Source organism: Carassius gibelio, chromosome B14 (genome assembly GCF_023724105.1).
Source record: "Carassius gibelio isolate Cgi1373 ecotype wild population from Czech Republic chromosome B14, carGib1.2-hapl.c, whole genome shotgun sequence".
Taxonomy (NCBI): Eukaryota; Metazoa; Chordata; class Actinopteri; order Cypriniformes; family Cyprinidae; genus Carassius; species Carassius gibelio.
In genome coordinates this window covers 10,095,340-10,116,553 of record NC_068409.1, presented here as the reverse complement: position 1 = coordinate 10,116,553, position 21,214 = coordinate 10,095,340, and the positions used below count along the sequence as shown (strand labels likewise).

The window sequence follows — 21,214 nt, the reverse complement described above, 5'->3', positions numbered from 1 at the left end:
ACCGTGAGGTCAAAGGTCAGCCTGTTCTGATTGCGGTGGGGTTTTTCTGTGTTGATTGACAGCTGTCTTGTATTGTTGGGTAGAACTCAATCTGTCTAGGAGCTGGAGATCGGCCTGTAAATGAATACAGATCAGTCATTTACTACCAGATCAAACAACCTCGCTGGATGGAAACTTTTAAGGTAAGAAGAGAAGTGAGACATTGAGGGTCTGGTACAAAAGCATATATATATATGAAATCTAAAAGAAAAAGAAAAAAATAATTGTCTTGTAAAAATGACACTTATCTAGTTAGAGGCCAAATGAAAAAGCTGCTTGAGCACCACTTCTGTGTGTGTGTGTGTGTGTGTGCATGTCAAACAGCATTGACAGCTATTTCTTCTTCCAACATATTGCATGTTTTTTATCCATTTATTATACATTTATGGAGTCAGGTGATTTGCAATGGAGCAATTAGACCACAAACATACATTTTGAAAGCAGATCAAATTCAGTCTGTATGTAGTAATGTTTTTCTCCGGCCTGTAGGTGGCGATTCCTCTGGAGGAGATGCCCAGAATCCATCTGCGCTTCATGTTCCGTCATCGATCCTCACAGGAGTGTAAGTTTAACAGCTTTGGCGTCTCCTGTAGTCATGAAGTACAATTTTTTTTTTTTTTTTTTTAATGTGAAGACATCAAATAATGTGACATAAAAATAAAACTCTGTCTTGCCACATATTCAAAAGTATATACTTTATGGTCAGCAGTTTTGCAGTGCATACTAAAGTAGATGCATGCAAATTGGGATTCTGGCCTGATCTCAAAAACAACTAAAATTGTATCCAGAGTTATGTTGATTGTAAAGCTAATTATTTGTTTTATGTTAGCTATTGAATTGTAGCATGTACGACTCTATTTTAGATTCTGAATATCCAATCTGTCAATATACTACCAACTATAAGGCTTAATGGTACTGGAAATGAATTTAGATATGTATAAATGTGTAATTTGTGTTATGCAGCGAAGGACAAGAGTGAAAAGAACTTTGCGATGGCGTTTGTGCGTCTAATGAAGGAAGACGGGACCGTTCTGAGAGATGGCATACATGAGCTCACCGTCTTTAAGGTCAGAAACATATACTGTACATGCACAATAAATCCCAAAATGGGTGGAAAATGAGTTAGTATTATTTGAACATGGGTTTTTTCTTGTAGGTAAAAAGATAGTAAGGAGATTAAAAAATGTGACGTCTGTGAGTCAGAATTAAATTAAAAGTGAAAAGCCTCATTTAGCATTTACATCTGCTATGTAGGTGTTTGTCCCTCATACTGTAAGTCATTTACACATTGAAATATTAAAGGTACAGGTTTACACTCTTTATGATTTTGCATGACTTGTCAGTCTTCTAAGACCTTGGGAACCCGGCTCATTCAATAAAAATGACAGTTGTCGGGAAAACAAATAAAATAAGACAATGTCAAGCATCTTGATTTTTTGCTCTAGCTATTTTTACGCTCATCGTCTGTTTTGTAGAGCTATAATTTGCCCAAGTGTTTAAATTAGCTAGGAATCATTATAGAATTTTTCATAACATTTTTAAGAGGTTTAGTTTATTGTTTTCTATTTTAGCTCTAGAACCGTCATAGTTATAAGCATTCATTTCTGGAAAGCAGAAATGTATCTCAGAACGAATGTTGCTGTCCTTATTAATGTTATGCATGTTAATTTAGGAAAGAATACCTTTAAGTGTCCCAACAACAAAATGCATTACCAAAAATTCTGGCAAAATGAAGTTACAAACTACCCAAATACAAAAGTCTTCCATACACTGCAAAATTTGTTAGTCTTTTTTAATTGACACATACTCAAACAGATATGGACTGCATGTGTTTTCCTTCTTTTTGTAGGGTGACAGTAAGCGCATGGAGGAAGTCGGCTCGTATCTGTCCCTGCCGTCCGAGCGCAGTCACTCTGACAGCCACAAGGCGGCGACGCTGATGCGCAGCTCCAGCAGTGTGGGCGGCCTGTCCGTCAGCTCCAGAGACACGTTGACCATCGCAACACTCGTCTGCTCCACCAAACTCACGCAGAACGGTGTGTGTGCCGGGGGAACGGAAACAAGTCTCGTAGCTTTTATAGTCAAAAGAAACGACATTCACAGTCCATTTCACTTCTGTAATGCGATGAATTTCCAAGTGAGAGAGGGTATTCAGAGAGGAACGACATGTAGGCTGACATTTTATACATCAGGTGCTGAAGATTGTTTCTTCGTGACAGGAGCTTGAAAAATAAGAGGTCTTGATGACATCAGCTGAAAAGGAAAGTCATTTCAGAGGGAAAGCAGGTTATTACATTCTGATGAAAGATTGCATAACAAAATATTTCAGCATAACGTCTGCAGACTCACAGTGAGAACAGCAATGTGTTGTTGTTAAGAAAGTAAATGCAGCTAGTTTAAATATTAATATATTAACCCTCTAAAGCCTATCATTCGAAATATCTTGAAAAAAAATATATAGTTTTTTGTTGAGTATCATATTTGATAAATCAGGCTTTTATGGCTCTTATAGTCAGTGAGAATATGGAGGGAAAAAAAAACAACTCAGTTTTATTCAGAGAGCTAATCTGAGAAAAATAGCAATTTGCTGCAGATGCTGATATTTATATGAACAAAAAGGATGAAATTCTGATTGTAATGTACATCCATTCGTTTTTTTAACTGTATATGAAGATGTCTGCATAAAATTGTTTAATTCTCAGTTGTCAATCTATATCATATCATATTATACTTAGTTTAATAGTCAAAATGTAATAAAATGCAATACAATGACAATTGAGAGATCTAAAGCTCAAAGGCTGATGATCATATTTGATACTCGCTGATTCATCTAAAATATAATGTCTGGATAATCAGGTAAAGCTTAGTCTCTCCAGACCATTAAGTGTTCATCTTGAAAAATCAAAGCTATTCTAATGTTTCATTTATAAAATTCACTAAAGTGAAGCACATTCTGCAGGAGGACGTTTCTACAATTATACTAATAGGTTTTACTTGCTAAAAAGTCTAAACTATGAATCAGATGACAGAAAGCACGGAGTAGATTTTGTGCAACAGGTTCAAATCAAGTTTTGATCATAATGATGATTTAGAGGCCTTAGAAATGTATGTATCAGAAATATACAGTATATGTATTTGTATGTGTGTTTGGTATTGTTAAATGGCTTTTATAAGCCCCTTTGAAGGGATACTCCGCCCCAAAATGAAAATTTTGTCAATTATCACTTACCCCATGTCGTTCCAAACCTGTTAAAGCTTAGTTCGTCTTTGGAACACAATTTAAGGTATTTTGGATGAAAACCGGGAGGCTTGTGACTGGACTTTGACAGTGTTATTTACTTGGCAGTCTATGGGACAGTCACAAGCATCTCAGTTTTCACCCAAAATATCTTAAATTGTGTTATGAAGTTGAACAAAGCTTTTACGGGTTTGGAAAGACATGGGGGTAAGTGATTAATGACAAAATGTTCGTTTTGGGGTGGAGTATCCCTTTAAGGACACACACACACAGACGTAGGTGTGGTGTAACAGCTGTTCTTGAGAAAGCACGTTAATCACGCTAATGAATCTTCCGGAAACATCCATCAAAATGCAACCCTAACCAACCCCCAACCATACACCTGGACATATTCAGTGCTGAACGTGAAATAAACCGATTCATGAACGCATGGTAATTAAGAGTCATTTGAGGACGCACTGTCTCTGTCTCTCCATCTCTCAGTGGGTCTACTGGGTCTGCTGAAGTGGAGAACTCGTCCCGAGATGCTGAAACAAAACCTACAGGAGCTTAAACTCATTGATGGAGAGGAGGTCGTGAAGGTGTGTTGCACTGAAATTACACATGAGCAACTTTAGTTCAGTATTCACTTTGGTTTACGTGTGTGTGTGTGTGTGTGTGTGTGTGTGTGTGTGTGTGTGTGTGTAGTTCCTGCAGGACACCTTGGATGCCCTTTTCAACATTATGATGGAACATTCACAGACTGATGACTATGATATTTTGGTTTTTGATGCTTTGGTAAGCAACATACATTTCTACAGTCTTAAAAGTAAAGGCTGCAAAGGGTTGTTTTTGCAGAAATGCTTGGTTCCTTTAGTGTGAAGAGCATTTAAAAAAAATCTAAAGAACCTTTTGTGGAGTGGAAAGATATAATCACCTAATTCCAAAAGCTTCAAGAAATGAATGTTTGTCTTGCACGTGATTTACATGACTTTTCCAGTAATTTGTGTTTGCAGGTTAATTTCGCAATTCATCAGCAGAATAATCCAATGCTCATTGTTGAGAACCAATGTTTTCAATAATGTCTCTTTTACAGATCTATATTATCGGTCTGATTGCCGACCGAAAGTTTCAGCATTTCAACACTGTGCTGGAGGCCTATATCAAACAACACTTCAGTGCCACCCTGGCTTACAAGTAGGTCAAATACTTTTCATTGTGCTTCTCAACACTAGATGGCAGGATGTTTGTGTGTGTGAGTCTCAAATCAACCGAAACAGGAGGGAATTAAAAGACCCAGGTCACATCATAGAGACATCATTTGACCTGTTGCTAGTTATCCTGGTTGATTTGTGCGTGCAGTCTAGAAACAAGCTATGTCTAGATTTTGTAGTTTAAGTTATTTAGAGAACTACACACACAAACTCTCTCTTGTTCTCTGTGCTGTAGGAAGCTGATGTCCGTGCTGAAGACGTATCTAGATGTTTCCAGCCGAGGGGAGGCTTGTGAACCCATTCTAAGGACCCTCAAAGCCCTTGAGTACATCTTCAAATTCATCGTCCGCTCCCGAATGCTCTACTCTCAGTAAGTTTGTGTTTTTGATTCTGAAATCAAGAAATGAGAATCACCAAATGAGGCGCACAGACCCCCTAAAAACCTAAAATATGAAAAACTGCCTGAAAGATAACACAATGAAGACCATAGGAAAGAGATGTTTTATCATGTGACCTTTGCGTCAATCATTTGATTGGTCAGTTTTTTCATGGACTGCTCATTGCACACGTTGGTTGTGTTCAGAATACTTGCAAACTGCAGTATATGCAGTTCATATTATAGTGCCTACCAGATATTTTTTAAATAATGTCTAATAGTATGTAGTATTTAACAAGGAACATTATAAACAGTTTAGAACACCAAATGTTTGTCGTAAGATGTTTACATCCGTGTATTTAGCATTTATGCTTTTTAACTTACAAAAGAGCAATAACAAAGTACTTGTGCCAAGTCATTTAATGCTGTGAATATCATCAGTTAAGGTTTAGAACCCATCAGCCTGCGTCATCTAGAGTTTCATGAAAGACCTAGGTATTTATGTTGCTTCATATTTTTTGTGAAAACAGTCGTTCAAAAAAGGACATCTTTAAGCAACAACAACAACAAAACCTTACCTACCCCAAACTTTTGAATGGTAGTGTATACTAACTACATTATCACGTGAGAGTGGCATTCACTTATTATCTCAGAATTTACTATGCAAATTTTGCATTTTTATTTTGCTTTTTAAATAAATTTTACAGGGCTTAAAGTTCTCCCGCTCTGTGCCACATCTCCGAGCTTTTGGATGTGTAAATAAATAGTCTTACATTTAAAAAAACGTCAAAGACGTCCATCTAGCGCATATTTACATAGAAAAATAATAATAATTACAAAGCAGAGGAGGTTTGTAAACAGCTCAGAACAATCAGGTCATCTCCATCAGAATGATATGATTGCCAGAACAAATTTACCAGGATTTTTTAAAGGGTCCTGTTCACACATGATCTCTTGGTGCCAACACAGGAGAATACATGAACTTATACATGAACCTATTGTACTACACTGTAAAGTAAAACATCACCGTTGCCGCACTCTGCAGGTATTTGTTATAATACATAATGTACTTAAGTTGGTTATGTTCATATACTGTATAGGCATATTGCGTTATGTATTTTAACAGTGTTGTTGAATCATTAAAAATTTCTACTTAAATATTGTCACGTTCTATTGAACCAAACACCCCTAGTGTTGATAAGCAGTGATATAGCTCATAATTTTCCAAATGTATGATTTAGCTTTCATTCTTCAGGTCAATCATATCATTTCATTTATGAAAAAAAAATTAAGTTTGAATAATGAAAGCGATAACTTTGCCATAGTATCCTTTCAAATGTTAAAGTTGCCACAGTCATTGTGATATCAATGTGCTGCCCTGCCCCATCCCTTGGAAAAAATTTCAGGCTAAGATTTTTTTTTTTTTTGCTTTAACCCCTGATTTTATTATTGATTATGCATTTTTATTCACATCTGATGTTTTAATTGCTGATACTTTTGAAGGCTGAATCTAATGCACTGAACTGTGGGATACACTTTATTTTCAATGCAAAACATTTGTTTTTTTTCTCTCTCTCTCTTGAATTTGGCATAAAATATGAACTGGGCATGTTCTCAAAACCACAAAAGAAAAAACAATATGAACGAATTGTAGTGAGTAGTACACTAGTACTCTTTTCTGAGCACTGCTGGAGTCTGTGACGGTTCATTCATCTGAACGTGGGCTGAAAACAAAACAAAACACAAGGAAATAAAAGCCCAGATGCTTTGGGCTGAGATTCAAGCGGATGTTTTTAAGGTGGAACAGTAATTTTTTAGGGTTTTTGACAGGGTCACATGTCCTCCGGCCACCTGCAGCATGTTCTGTCAGCACCGCTTTGTTGAGAAGTGTAACAGCGCTGCCTGACGGTCATTAAGGGCCTGTGTCTATATGTGATTTATGACTCTGCCTGTGGGGCCCCCGGATGCAGTCATTGAGCGGCACTGCAGAAACACAGACTGTAGCTGATGCTCAGTCACACTGCCAGTGCTGTTCCTCTGACAGTTTCATACTCAAGGATGCAAACACACACACAACATTGCTTGGCAAAGTGTGCATCCCCTTATTTACTTAAATTAAAATTTACTGAGAATGTACTTACTCTCAGGCCATCCAATATGTAGATTAGCTTTTTCTTCAAAAGATTTGGAGAAATGTAGCATCACAACACTTGCTCAGCAGTGGATCCAGTTGCTCCCCAATGCAGCGAATAGGTGCAGTCAGAAAGAGAGTCCAAAAAGCTGATAAAAACATTATAATAATCCACAAGTAATCCAAACAATTCCAGTCCATCAATCAACATCTTAAGAAGTGAAAAACTGCATGTCTGTAAAAAACAAATCCGTCGTTAAGATGTTTTTAACTTAAACTGTTATTGTTTCTGGCTAAAATGGGTTGTCTTATTATAGAAATATTTTATAATATTTATTTCTCCAGAGAAAAAGTTGTCTGGTCTGAATCAGGTGAAAAATATGCACATATAAAAACAGTATTGGCTGGTGAAAAATGGTTCTAAGCAAATATATGGGGGAATTTTGATGTGAGACGACAACAAGGATGGACTTTTTCGCTGGAGAAAGCAAAATTGTGGATTATGGAATGCTTTTCGCCCACAAGTGACAGTTTGAGATGAAAAATGTCTTAATGATAGATTTGTTTCTTACAAACACTCAGCATTTCTCTTCACAAGACATTAACTGGTGAACTGGAGTCATGTAGATTATTTGAGGATTGTTGTGATGTTTTTATCAGATGTTGGACTCTTATTCTGACGGCACCCATTCACTGCTGAAAATCCATTGCTGAGCAAGTGATGGACTTATCTATATCTTGAATGGCCTGAGGTTGAGCACATTTCAGCAAACTAATATTTTTGGATGAACTATTCCTTCAAAGTGTGTAGCTAATATAATCATTTCAGCTGTTTAACTAACTTAAACTAATTTGCTAAGCAAGATTCTTTTCAGTTTGTTACTCCGCTGCCAAGTTAGTAGAGCTGATGGAGAAAACTGACTGTTGAAGCACAGTAGTAATTTACTCTAATGCTCTGTATAGTGTCCTTTGTGTATTTCTGCTGTGTTTTGAATGTTTTTCCATGTTTTTCAATACAGCTACATTCTAAATGTGACGCTAGATGCATCTGCCGTTCCCAAACTGTGTGTGTGTGTGTGTTGTACAGTGTGTTCAGTCAAGTTTGTGTAGCAGCTGATTGCATCATTAATTTGCCTAATAGTCATTTATTCCAAAACAGCTGCTAAACGAATCTTAATGAGTGTGTGTGTGTGTGTGTGTGTGTGTGTGTGGTTGCACTAATGACCAACAAGAGAGAGAGAGAGAGATCAGTCTTACTGCAAACAGCATATGATCACTATAAACGCTTTAATTACACACTACATATTTATTTTTAGATTTTATTTTGTGCAAATATTTTTAAAGATAATTTATTATATTTTATATAATTCTGAAAATACATTTTAATTATATTTAAATATAATTTTTTTAATTTATTCTTAAAATGTGGCTTAAAATATGATTCTTTCATACTTTCTCATATAAATCATATTAACTAGTCTTTTTATTGCTATATGCCAATGCATACTAACGTCTCTAAAAAAATGTGTTAGTATGCAGTATATAACATTTCAAACAGTTGTATACCAACTAAATTGTAAAATGTACTCATTGCATTTAATTCAGCAAGTGGTGTCAAGTTATAATATCAGACATTTTTATTTTGTGTTTTTTTATTTTTATTAATTATTTTAACTTCTGTCAGTCTGATCAAATTAATGAGTTGAGTAAGAAATGGTATTAAGACAAATCTAACACTTTGCATTGTGTGTGGCATATTTGTTTTTATACTAAAATGTTTAGATTTATATTTAAATATTTCAAACATAAAAAGATTATATATATATTTTTTTTAATTTGGCCTAAACTTCTAAGCCAAAGGTTTTGACTGCTTTCTTTCTTCTTTCTTTCTTTTTCTTTCGCTCTTGCTCATATTAACCAGTCCGTTTACTGCAGAAGGCTGATGCATACTAACATCTGTAGAAATGCAGCCCCATCGTGGCCGGATCATTTTTCAGTGTTTATTAGTCCGAAGGCTCTCAGCAGGAGTGTTTTCGCTCTGGATTCAGTCCCGGCAGGAGGCGCTTCGCTCTGATAATGGAGTTTGATGGAAAGCGTCACTGCTCTGCGCTTTTAAAATAACTCTCTAAAACATCCAGATTAAACCACAGACGTTATATTCCCAGAGAGAAGAGACCATGTGGGTGTGAAAACGCCGGTTCGTGGCACACTCTGGAAATTTAATAAATGCTTTATATTAAATAGCTGAAAAGAAATGGATGGGAAAATTACCTCAAATTGTTCATGAGATATTTATTATTTAGCTCAATTTGTGGATATTGTCTGTCTTCTAGGATGATTTTAAATGCTTAAAAATCAAATGCTTCATTACAGTCATTCTAGTTCTGAAGCAATTATTATTGTATCTTTTTTTTTTGCTCTTCGGCTTCAATGATTTTTTTGAATACGTGTTGAAAAATCTAAACAGCTAGATTATTAAATTAGCTCTGTTTCTCAAACTGGGGTTTGTGAGTTGATGAAAAGCTAACAATTAAATCAAACAAATTTAAATCAATAAAATAAAATGTCAGATTGGTTTATCTGCATGCCATGTGTAATTTTATTAATATTTAAAGGCTATTATAGTATTTAATAATATTTTCATTTGTTATTATTAAATATTCCTATTTGGGTTTTATTATTATTATTATTATTGTTTTGTTGTTGTTGTTCTTTGGGCTTCAAATAAAATGACTTCAGTTAGTTGCTAAGTCAACATTTCTAATTTTCATTTAGTTTGTTTATCATCTAATATTTATATTTTAATTAGTGTCCGTTTTACTTCAATTAACAAAACTTTAAAAATAGTTGAAGTTCTAGTCAATGCTAATAACCTTACATCAGGGAACTGAACATGAAAATGTGTTGTTAAATTATTTAAATATTAACTTACAATCTTACAGATACTATGACTAACTATTTAAGGTTACAGGGGTTTGGCTTTCAAAAACGTTTGAGAACCCCTGCAGTAGTAGATCTAGTGATGACGAGGGTTAATATCTGGCTACGGTTAATTATGTGTTTCACACTGCTGGAATGTTGTGTTGACCAATCAGCATCTAGAAGCAGAACTGTCCACATTATAAGTTGAATGTTGTTGTCACGTTCTCTGTGTTATGTGTGTGTTTTATCTCTTTGAGTGGTTGTTCTTATGCTCTAATGCCTCTCATTTCATACCCATCATCAGGATTAATACACTGTGTGTGTGCGAGTGTGAGTGTGTGTTTAGCTTTGGGCAACATCCAAAACCCCTACGGCAGTTTTCTGGTGTGTGTGTGTGTTGTGTTTTATGAATATATAATATTTTCTTGTTGTTCATTTGTGATCTTAACTGATATTTTAGTTATTTTGTTAAGGTTGAAGGGTAGGTTTACAGATTCCATGAAATGCACATCTCAGAGTCAGTAAATGCGTCATATATGCTGTGTGTTTATGGTATTATGGATCATATCAGAAAATATATGTCTCAAATGCCTTTTCTGTGAGGTTTCTTTATGCATTTTCATGTGGGAATGCCAGTTATATTTTTTGTCAAACAAATTGAAATCTAAAAAACTTTTTGAATTTGAATAATAAAATTTTTATTTATTTTATTTTCAAACAACTTCTGGCTGTTCAATTCCTTTATTCCTTGAGTTTGGGTTTGACATCAAAAGATGAATATGAGACAAGAGATCAACATTTCAGCTTTTATTTACAGGTATTCACATCTGGATCTGATAAACATAAAAGATAGCAGCTTCTGTTTGAACCCACCCATTGCTCATGTGCTGTGTTAATTTTGACAGGCAATTTTGATTTAGTCTTGAGATGAAAATGCTTAATAGTCTTCGTCATTTGAGTCTTTTATAGTTTTTTTGTCGACGAAAAGTCATTGAATTTTTGTCAACTTTTAGTCATTACTTTTATGGTAAATGGACTGCATTTATATAGCGCTTTCAACAGACCCATGGCCATCCAAAGAGCTTTACAAGTTGCCTCACATTCACCCATTCACACAGTCATTCATACACAGACGGCGGTGCCAGCCATGCAAGGCGCTATCCAGCTCGTTGGGTGCAGCTGGGGTGACTTGCTCAAAGACACCTCGACACTTGGTCAGGTGGAGCTGGGATTGAACCGCTAACTTTCCGGTTTGTAGACAACCTACATGAACCACTGAGCCACTGCCTCAATAAATGTAGTTCATTTTTTTTTCTCCAAACTTCATTCTTTCCATCACTTTAGTAAAGGTTGTCTCATCAGAGACCAAAATTTTAGAACCTCATCTTCTATTCTTCTTGCTAATAAATGTTGGTTTCCATCTTCTGGTGTAGCATCTGTACTTTTGTTCATGAAGTCTTCTGCAATCAGTAGATTGTGATTAGTGGTCGACCGATATATCCCCAATGCCGATATATCGGCCAATATTTGGCATTTTTTCAAATATTGGCATTGGCCGATAAGTTTTTCTGCTTGGCTGATGTATTTGAGGTGGGACTTTTATTTTGATATCCACTAATTGGGATATCTTTACTCCTGCCCTCTGGAGGTTTTTGCTGATGTCACTAACAGTTGTTTTAGGGTCTTGCCTTACAGCTGTCTCAATGTCTGTGTCATCAACTGTTGATGTTTTCCTTGGTCTACCTGTTCTTCCTCAGGACATTCCAAATGTAATGGTTGTAATGTACTGGCTAGGGCCAATGTTTGTGCAATGGCTCATTGATTTTCCATCTTCTGTCAGCTTCACAATTGCTTGTTTTTCACCCATAGAAAGCTCTTTGGTTTTCATGTTGGTTACACATCTTCTAACTATACAGTAAATACAGTCTACAGAGGCAAAACCCAAATTTGAATCTGAAGAAAGACATTCAGTGATATTTCTTGTTTGAATAATCAATGAATAAGACAGAGCAGGTCAACAAAATACACCTGTCAGTCACATGTTCCAATACTTTTGGTCACATGAGCAATGGATGGGTTCAAACAAAAGGTGTTTCAGATCCAAAATGTTGATCTCTTGTCTCATATTTATCTCAAACCCAAATGTTTTCAGTCTACAGCAAAAATAAAGAGTTTGGTTACAAAACGCAATAAATCCATTTTTATTCATTTTAGTAAAAATGTGTTTTCTTTACCAAGAAAGTGGCAAGATGAAAACCACTATTTTCTGTTTCAAACCTTCACATAGCATCTTTAGGTTATTATAACATTTTTTATTAATATTGATTTTCAAAGATTTATTATAAAATTGGGTAACACTTTAGAATAAGGTTCCATTAGTTAATGTTAGTTAATGTATTAATTAACATGAACAAACAATGAATAATACATTTATTACTGTATTTATTCATCTTCGTTAATGTTAGTTAATGTAAATACAGTTATTCATTGTTAGCTCATGGTAATTCACAGTGCATTAACTAATGTTAACAAGCACAACTTTTGATTTAAATAATGCATTAGTAAATGTTGAAATTAACATGAACTAAGACTTATAAATTATGTATAAGGATTGTTCTTGCTTAGTTCATGTTAATGAAAGTAGTTAACTAACATTAACTAATGGAACCTTATTCTAAAGTGTTACCTAAAATGGTAATATTTTTTCCCCAAAATTACAATAAATCTATGATACATTATTTTCTCATGAAATAAATCCATTGAATCAATATGAAAGTTATTTTTCATATTGAAACTGTTGAAATTACACAACATAGTAAGTTTATCCACATACGACAGCCTCTGAACTTGATCAATACTAATTATATCGTAATCAATACTTATATACAGGCACTGGACTAAAAATACATTCATCAGTCATCACTTCCAAAATGAATTCAATGGGTCATCTTGTTAATACTATAAATTAATCCCAGCAATAAAATAAAATGTCATCATGAACAAGAACACTACTATATCACATTAGACCACAGGAATTCCAAAATTACATTTCCCTTAAATTCAACTTCATAAAGTGCATTCATCTTGGCCATGTTACATTCATTTAGTTGATTAGTGCTATGTGCTGTATTAACAAAAACATAAAAGGCATTAGTAAAAACACTAACACTGACAAGCTACGAGATATCACGTTCATAATCGAATATGATTAATCTAATGAACGCGATATAGCACAGCTTGTCAGTGATCTACGGCTCGGTGTATTAAATGTCGCTCCATCTAAAAGCCTGTGATGGAGATTTACCTGTACTACTGTATTAATCACAGACTTTACTGACGAGATGCGCATGACATCACATGTGATTTATCATGCAGCCCTTGTTTGTTGATCACAAAGTACAAAGTTGAGGATTAAAACTAAGATGCAGAGTGTGTTCAAAACGTTGCCATTACTGTCTAGAGTGTGTGGAATGGTGCACTGTGATTGGTTGTTACTGTCTACAGTGCGTGGAATGGTGCGCTACGATTGGTTGTTACTGTCTAGAGTGTGTGGAATGGTGTGCTGTGATTGGTTGAGCGGATATATCGTATTCTGCAAAAAGATGAGACTGGCGCTTGTCTTGGTTTGGAAAAAAGGGAGAGAACACGACCTAATAACTTTGCGAATATCGCATTTTGCGTAAAATAAAAAATTCAATTTTCAATGCTGACCAGAAATATGCTTTATATATTTTCAGTTCTAATTTAACTTTTTTTGTGCTTAAATATTATTATTTAGGTTTAATTAATGTTTATTTCAGCTCTAATGTTTATTTCCACTTAAATTTACTGTACATGCAAAAATCAATGAAATATACAAAGCAGTTTGTGAACTCAAAACTAAAATAGTACCGCAACATAACCAGCATTTCACAACTAATCAGATTTGATGTTTATTTTGCATTCAGACCTGACTTTTACATTTATTTTGTTAAGGTTGACGTTTGTCGGTTTACATGCATATGCATTTCTCGGTAGGTTTATTGAGTCTAGGAAATGTAAATCTATTTGTCTTGATGACAGTATATATGCTTCTTTGTTTTGTGACTGTGTGTGTGTGTGTGTTTACTGTAGTGTGTGTTATTGTGTGAGGTCAGAGGTGCCGTATTAACTGTGGCTCTCATGTGGATTAGAGGAACAATGCTTCAGTAATCACGTCTGTTCTTCAGCGGTACCGCGGTAAATACTGTCGTGTGTTACAGCATAATCTCCACCCTCAGAAACCCCACCGACTATAACATCTGTTACTCCTGACAGACCGACAGAGAGAGAGACACAACTGACCTGATGGACAGAGATGGGACAAAACAACATTGAAGAAGTGCAGAGAGACTGAGAGATATGAATCAAAGTCACTATCATGATCCTCTGCGTCACCTGAAAGCCTTTCCACAGACTTTAGTGTCGAACAGCATCATAAGTGACCCACAAACTAACCAGACTCATCACGTCTTTATTGTCCTGACTAGATGCATCGCAATAAAGCCTCAAGCAGTGAAATCTGTCTTCCGATTGCGCCGGTCATACATTTAATTACTGTAGGGTGTAGTGACTTGTGTTGCGTTTGCAAAAACAGGTCACAAGTGGGATGGCTTGGCATTTTAATTTGAACAATAAAATGAACTAACCACTAAAGATAATGTGTTTGGATAGAAATTATAGCCATGCTTTATGCATCATATCAATTAAATAATGCATGAATCAAATGCAGGTGTTTCTTCATACATTCTGCTAAATTAATAAATATAAACGTAAATGCATTATCGTGTGAATTTTGACAAGCAAATGGAAATTTTGTCCATTGTATGGAATTTATATATTTAAAAAAAGCAAAAAAACTTCTTTAATTAACACTGATAAGAACACAAGCTGTTTTGATGCTATTTAAGTACATAATTATAAATTACACATCAAATACAAAAAAGTTATAAAAACAAACTTAAATTAAAGTGGCTGGAAAGTGAAGCATTTTTCTTTGTAGTGCAGTTTATATGATAAAATGATCTATCTTTTTCAGATATACATCTAGTTTAAATTATTTATACATGCATTTGTGTTGCAACTCCTGCACTGGTTTACTAGTGTCCTTTTTGGGAATATTTTGATTGTATGAAATGATGTATACATCACTTACATGCTTTTATGCTTGAAACCACATATCTTTCATGTCGACTCATTTATTTTGACTATAAACAAACTGGTAGTTGTTAAAAGGTTGTTAACCGAGAAGATTATGCACCGCTTACATTTATACATTTATGCATTTAGCAGATCATTTTATCCAAAGCGACTTACAATGCATTCAGTCTAACAGTTTTTACCTAACGTGTTCCCTGGGAATCGAACCCACAATCTTGCGCTGCTAACACAATGCTCTACCACTTGAGCCACAGGAACATCTTGTTTGAAATGGACCTGAAGTCCTGGTGGAAAAGGGGTATAACAGTGTAGAAGTGTGCGAATGTGTGATGATGGATATGTGAAATGTATCTCACAAGTGTATTTTCTCTCTCTCCTGCCAGACTGTATGAAGGGAAGGAACAGGCCGAGTTTGAGGAATCTCTCAAAAGTTTATTTGAGTCAATCAATAACCTGATGAAAAGTGACTACACCACTACACTACTGCAGCAGGTATGAATAGTTGCATTCAGTTTATTAAATATATATAGCTATACATGTATTTATACATTTATGTTATTGATTTCAATTATATATTTGTATGTGTGTATTTGTGTGTGTGTATTTGTGTGTATATATTTACACATTTATGTACATAATATATGAAAACGCATTTAAAACTATACAAATAAGATTTATATAATAAAATATATATCAAATATAAAACTATTTATCAATTATTTTCATATTGTATACATAATATAAATACATAAAATTATATCTTTTAACAGGTGTATATGTATATCAAATATTTTAAGTAATATTATAATATATCATATAAAATATTTTTCAATTATAATATATATATATATATATATATATATATATATATATATATATATATATATATATATATATATATATATATATATAATTTATGATTTTTATAAATCCTTTATATTATTATATTTTTAGAACATATACAATTTAATATAAATGTCTGTGTGTGTGTGTGCATTGTAGGTGGCCGCTCTGAAGTACTTGCCCACAGTCCTGCAAGATGTGGAAAATGTGTTCAATGCTAAACTCCTCAGGTGTGTCTCATAGCAGCCTAAATTCGCTAAAACCCCCCCTGATCGCTCTGTGCTGAACTGATGTACTGACAGCCGTTTCTACAAGTGCTTGAAGACACTTTAAATGACTGCCATCAGTTTGTGACGTCAGAAATCAATCACCACAAACACACAGACTCTCCTTCAGTCTGAAGCTGATGGTCCTTAATGCACTTGTCCTCTTAAATTTACCTAATCTACTTGGACGCTAATGCTATAATAACTGTAATATGACTTTAACAAGTTTAGCTGCTCATGCGCTTAACTGAGGCGCTTTAATGAGTTTGAGAAACAGTGGAGCGAGTTTCTCTCATATGGATAGTTTCATTTTAGTGTTTTGATCTAGTTAGAGCCGGGAGTGTGTGTGTGTGTGTTATGCTTCAAGTGGCGTCTAATTCATCACTGCACACAAAACACAGGTGATTGTTGTGGCTCCAAGAGGGTCGATATGATACAGTAGTTTCTCACAGACCCCGGCTGCGTTCAGACTCGATCGATAAAACACAGGTCACTTTCTCTGCCTACAGCAGCCTCAGCATATATTTATGGATTCATTTCTGCTATTTTTCTCTTTTATTCAAGATTATTGATAAAGATCTTCTACAGAAATACAGTATAAACTGACACTTACTGTTGTACAAAAACTGATTAGATGACCTACAAAATATCACTAAATGAGACATTAAGTGCATGAACTGCTTTGAAGCTCTTTAAAAAAATGTTGTCAGTCGATCTCATTAACGTTTTTAAGACTATACTTTTCTGTCTGTCTGTTTACAGTAAGCTGTTGTATGATTTCTACACATGCATTCCTCCGGATAAACTACAGAAACAGAAAGTGGCGTCCATGACTGTGATCGTGGGCAGCAAACTCTTCCACAGACAAGGTAAAACACATGCTAATGAAAGTCTGAGATGTCGTTTACAAATCTGGAGCCCCTCCCCCTCAATTTACACCTGAAACCATATTGTAAAAAAAAAAAAAATCTTTTGACTCATTAATACATAAGTACTGAGTTGTGAATTACTTTAAACTAGGGATACCGATAATCGGCCATCAGCCAATTGTTTAAAAACAGAAAATGGGCTGATTATTTTCTGTCAATCAAAAGGCAGTGAAAAAGCATGTCAACTTGCATGAAATTTTTGTATTTAGGGCTGTCCAGATTAAACTGATAATAATGCATTTATGCTGACCATTGACACAGGTTCTATTTGACCCTATGCATCACCTGTAGTTTAAGCCAGGATTGCCAGGGCCACAGTTTTCCCTTCACAAAACATTATTTGTAATGTGCCTCCAATCCAATTATCAAAAAAAGCTTTGTGCTTTTTTACTTCTGATAAGAAACAAAGCCTCAGTTTTCAAATCCTGTATATTTTACCACAAAATTCAAACAATAAATGGCATTTTGATGCTCTTAAATGGGGTGTGACAGATTGATGTAGCAGCTTCAGTTTTATGCAGCCCAGAAGAGCGTGAGTCTTAGCCACTTTAATTCGTGAAATAAACATGAAAGGATTTCAGAAACAACACTGAAAGATACATTGCAACTTACAAAAATGTTCATGTTTCACATAATCACTCAATCAGCATTTTAATTGAAAGAAAGAAATCAAATAAAACAGCTAATGTACAATATCAATTAACATTGCATTTACCTCAGGAAAGTGACCCAATGTTCACAGCTCATTAGCTATATAGAAAAAACTAGAGAGAGCATATTTACTGTTAATTGTATATGTATGTTTGAATAAATCTGTAATATAGTTTTTTCTGAAACCTAATTGAGTTGTATACACCCAGATAGCACAAGTATGTGTGCAAGGTGTTTGTTAAAGATTGCTTGAGCTGGATCTGCTGTGTAAAAACATCTCATAGACATCTTTAAGATGTTAGTTTTAAAAACATTCTGAATCATAAACATTTTCGTAAATTTTCGAAACGTGTATAAATCTGATAGGAAACTTCCTATAGGTTTATTGCAGAAATGCAGGCACACTATAAAAATAAGTCTTGCAGATGTAAATAGACGTCTCTGGGATGTATGTGTGCTTTCAGGGCAGACGTTTTTATTTGTGTGTGATTTTATTATATCTGAATATAAATAACACCTACTATAAGTGTTGTTGTTGATTTCAACCTCTAAAGTACCAGTGTGTGTGTGTGTGTGTGTGTGTATATATATATATATATATATATATATATATATATATATATATATATATGATTCAGAGCATTGGTAAATATCATTGAGTGATCTGACATGAAGTTTGCATCTCTACTTTTAACTAAATTAAAACTTATGTTTGTCACGGTGTTGTGTGGGAGAGATACACGTAACGAGGAAGATGGGCTAATCCATAGGGAGGAGGCAGAAACACACGTACACATAGACGAGACCGGACAACCAAACACTGAACTGAATGCAACTTATAAGGCGAACGTTAATGACAAGACACACCTGAACATAATGACACAATAAACATGTGACACGGAACACATTGGCGGAAAACACAACATAATGAGTCCAGGGGCGTGACAATGTTGCTGAAACATTAAGGATTTGTGAGTTCCCAGTATGCATTGCAGCATGAATACATTAGGCATTTACTCTTAAAGTATTATTTATTTTCATTTCTTTTCTTCTCACAGTGTCTTTGATATGTTATTTTACACTGTATTTCTCGACACTCTTTCTCTCTCTGGGTTTTATATGATGGCCTCTGGCCTGCTCTTGCCAGACGCCCTTTTAACTAGATGCTATAAAGTGATGAATGGTATGTGTGTGTGTGTGTGTGTGTGTGTGTGTGTGTGTGTGCGCACTTTAACTTCGATAAGATGCAGACGGGTGATGAATGTGTTTGTATGTGTGTGTTTTAAGAGTCTGATGGTTTTGCTCATGAGCGCGGTGATGGATTGTGTTGAGTGTGTGTGTTTGATGATGGGTAATGATAGACAGATTCATCATCCAGCCTCATTTAACCTTAAGTGTTAACCTTTGCTTGTATTCATTGTAAAATCTGCCAACACTCTTGTCAGTGCATGACCAGGGTTATTATAGCTTATTAAAACTAGAAGAAAAACTATAAAAAACTATTTTTTACATCGATTGAAATAAAAAATATATATATAGTCAACTTGTGATATATAGCCTACATTTATAATGATATACAAATCTATGCATCAGCACATTTATGTACATCTTATTCACTATAATTAAATTGTGGCAGGCTATTTTATTACTGTATATATATCACGTCATATTATTCCGCCCAGCTCTCTAGTTATTGATATCAGCATCGCTTGTACAGTCACTGACTAATGATGGACACACATATGATGAAGTGTTTATTAGCCTATCTGACCTGATGAGTTTCATCTGTGCTATATTATTAAATGTTGATGTTATTGTTGTGATAGACAGACAGATGTTTTTGGCTGTGGCATTTTGTCTAGAATTGTTTTCTAGAATTAACTTGACAGGCCTGAGTTTTCGAGAGACTTTGTACTAGCAACTCTGTTGTGAAATGAAATTCAGGGCATTTTAAAAACCGCAGATTATTGATCAGTTTTTTTGCCTGTTTCTGCTTGGCACAAAATCAGATTCGCTCTACAGATTCCACTGCAAATGATAATTTTTCCATTCCAGTTGCATTCGACATCCTCTTCGTCTGCATGAGACACCAGGTTTCAGAATTCAATTCATGCATTTTATTGAGCAAAATCACAAGCTGTCCTCTCCACATGTGTCCGGTACGTTCGCTCATAAATATTCATGAGCGCTGCTATTTCGCCTCTAGCGATTGGTCCAAACCGGCTTGACATCACAATACGAGGATTCCTCTTTTGTCCTGCATGGTGCGGCCAGCTGTTTACTTATTCATATATTCATGTGTCATTTTGTTTATTTTTGAATTACCGTGTTCCCCGTAAGCAGTCCTGACAGGCATTTTAATTGAAATTTATCTGGCCGGCCGCTTGAAAATGAAGCCCCATTTGTGAAATGTCAATCTGAAATGAGTGAGAGAGGAATGAGACATTTATACGCAGTACAATTACCTTCACCATATTAGCCTCATCTAGTGTGTCCGGCCCTCACCTGGAGGAGAAACAAGGCATGATGGGAACAGCATCAGGTGGCAGTGAGAAGATGCTGGGGGCTGAGGCTCCATCTGTAATTTCCATATTAATAGTGCATCTTTAAAATGAGTGCATTTAGAGCAGTATGCTAAAGGTGTCTAGTAATGTAATCTTTGTGAAGTATGCAGTTTTGGGTCGGGGTGGTTTTTATATTATGTCTTTGTGAATAGATCAATACTTTCATTCACAAAGATGTATTAAACTGATAAAATATTTCAGTAACAATATTTGTAATATAATGTGTTATTCTTCTGAACTTTCTATTTAACAAAGCATCTTAAATTTTTTTTATGACGTTTCCCATAAAAATATGAAGCAGTACAACTGTTTTCAACATTATTATGAGTTGCTGGATTAATAGTTAACATTTGTTGCCACATTAAGAAAAAAATAAAATAAAAAACATTACATTTTTTTTAAAAATTGTAATCAATTGAGTTCAATTTTAGCCATGAATTCTTTCTTAATACAAGCCAACAGACCAGGAACTCTTTTAAGTCACTCTTCCAAGGTCATTTTAACTGCTATTCAGCTGTTGGTGAGTGTTTATTCTGGACCCTGGATGCATTATAGATCAGAAACAGAATGAAAGGTGAAAAAGATGGATTTTGGACGAAGATTAAAACAATTTTATTAGAAACCTTTACAACTCTCATTGCAGCGTTCAGTTTCATTACAGAGCGAGAATGATCAAATTTACTGTCAACTTTGACACTTAATTCTGGACTGAAATAACTCCACGAAGCATGAAAGTAAGCTTTTTTTTTTGTGGTTTCGAAATCAACTTAATCAATCAAACAAAAATCAAATCAAAAAAAAGTGTAAAACAGATACAGTAAATCATATTTGTACTTACAAACCAATATTTAGTCTTAATTTCCTCACCCTCAGGCCATCCAAGA

The 21,214-nt window shown here is 34.9% G+C and overlaps 1 protein-coding gene across 1 annotated transcript in view; it reads left to right on the top strand.

The window, feature by feature from the left end:
• Positions 1-21,214, top strand: part of LOC127971195 (dedicator of cytokinesis protein 2) — a 97,826-nt gene that overhangs the window by 13,775 nt on the left and 62,837 nt on the right. The window contains exons 14-24 of the mRNA XM_052574034.1: positions 84-182; positions 529-601; positions 1,003-1,106; positions 1,889-2,075; positions 3,761-3,858; positions 3,965-4,054; positions 4,353-4,453; positions 4,706-4,840; positions 15,461-15,569; positions 16,080-16,150; positions 16,949-17,055. Coding sequence (XP_052429994.1) covers positions 84-182; positions 529-601; positions 1,003-1,106; positions 1,889-2,075; positions 3,761-3,858; positions 3,965-4,054; positions 4,353-4,453; positions 4,706-4,840; positions 15,461-15,569; positions 16,080-16,150; positions 16,949-17,055 — 1,174 coding nt within the window. The remainder of the gene's footprint in view (positions 1-83; positions 183-528; positions 602-1,002; positions 1,107-1,888; positions 2,076-3,760; positions 3,859-3,964; positions 4,055-4,352; positions 4,454-4,705; positions 4,841-15,460; positions 15,570-16,079; positions 16,151-16,948; positions 17,056-21,214) is intronic.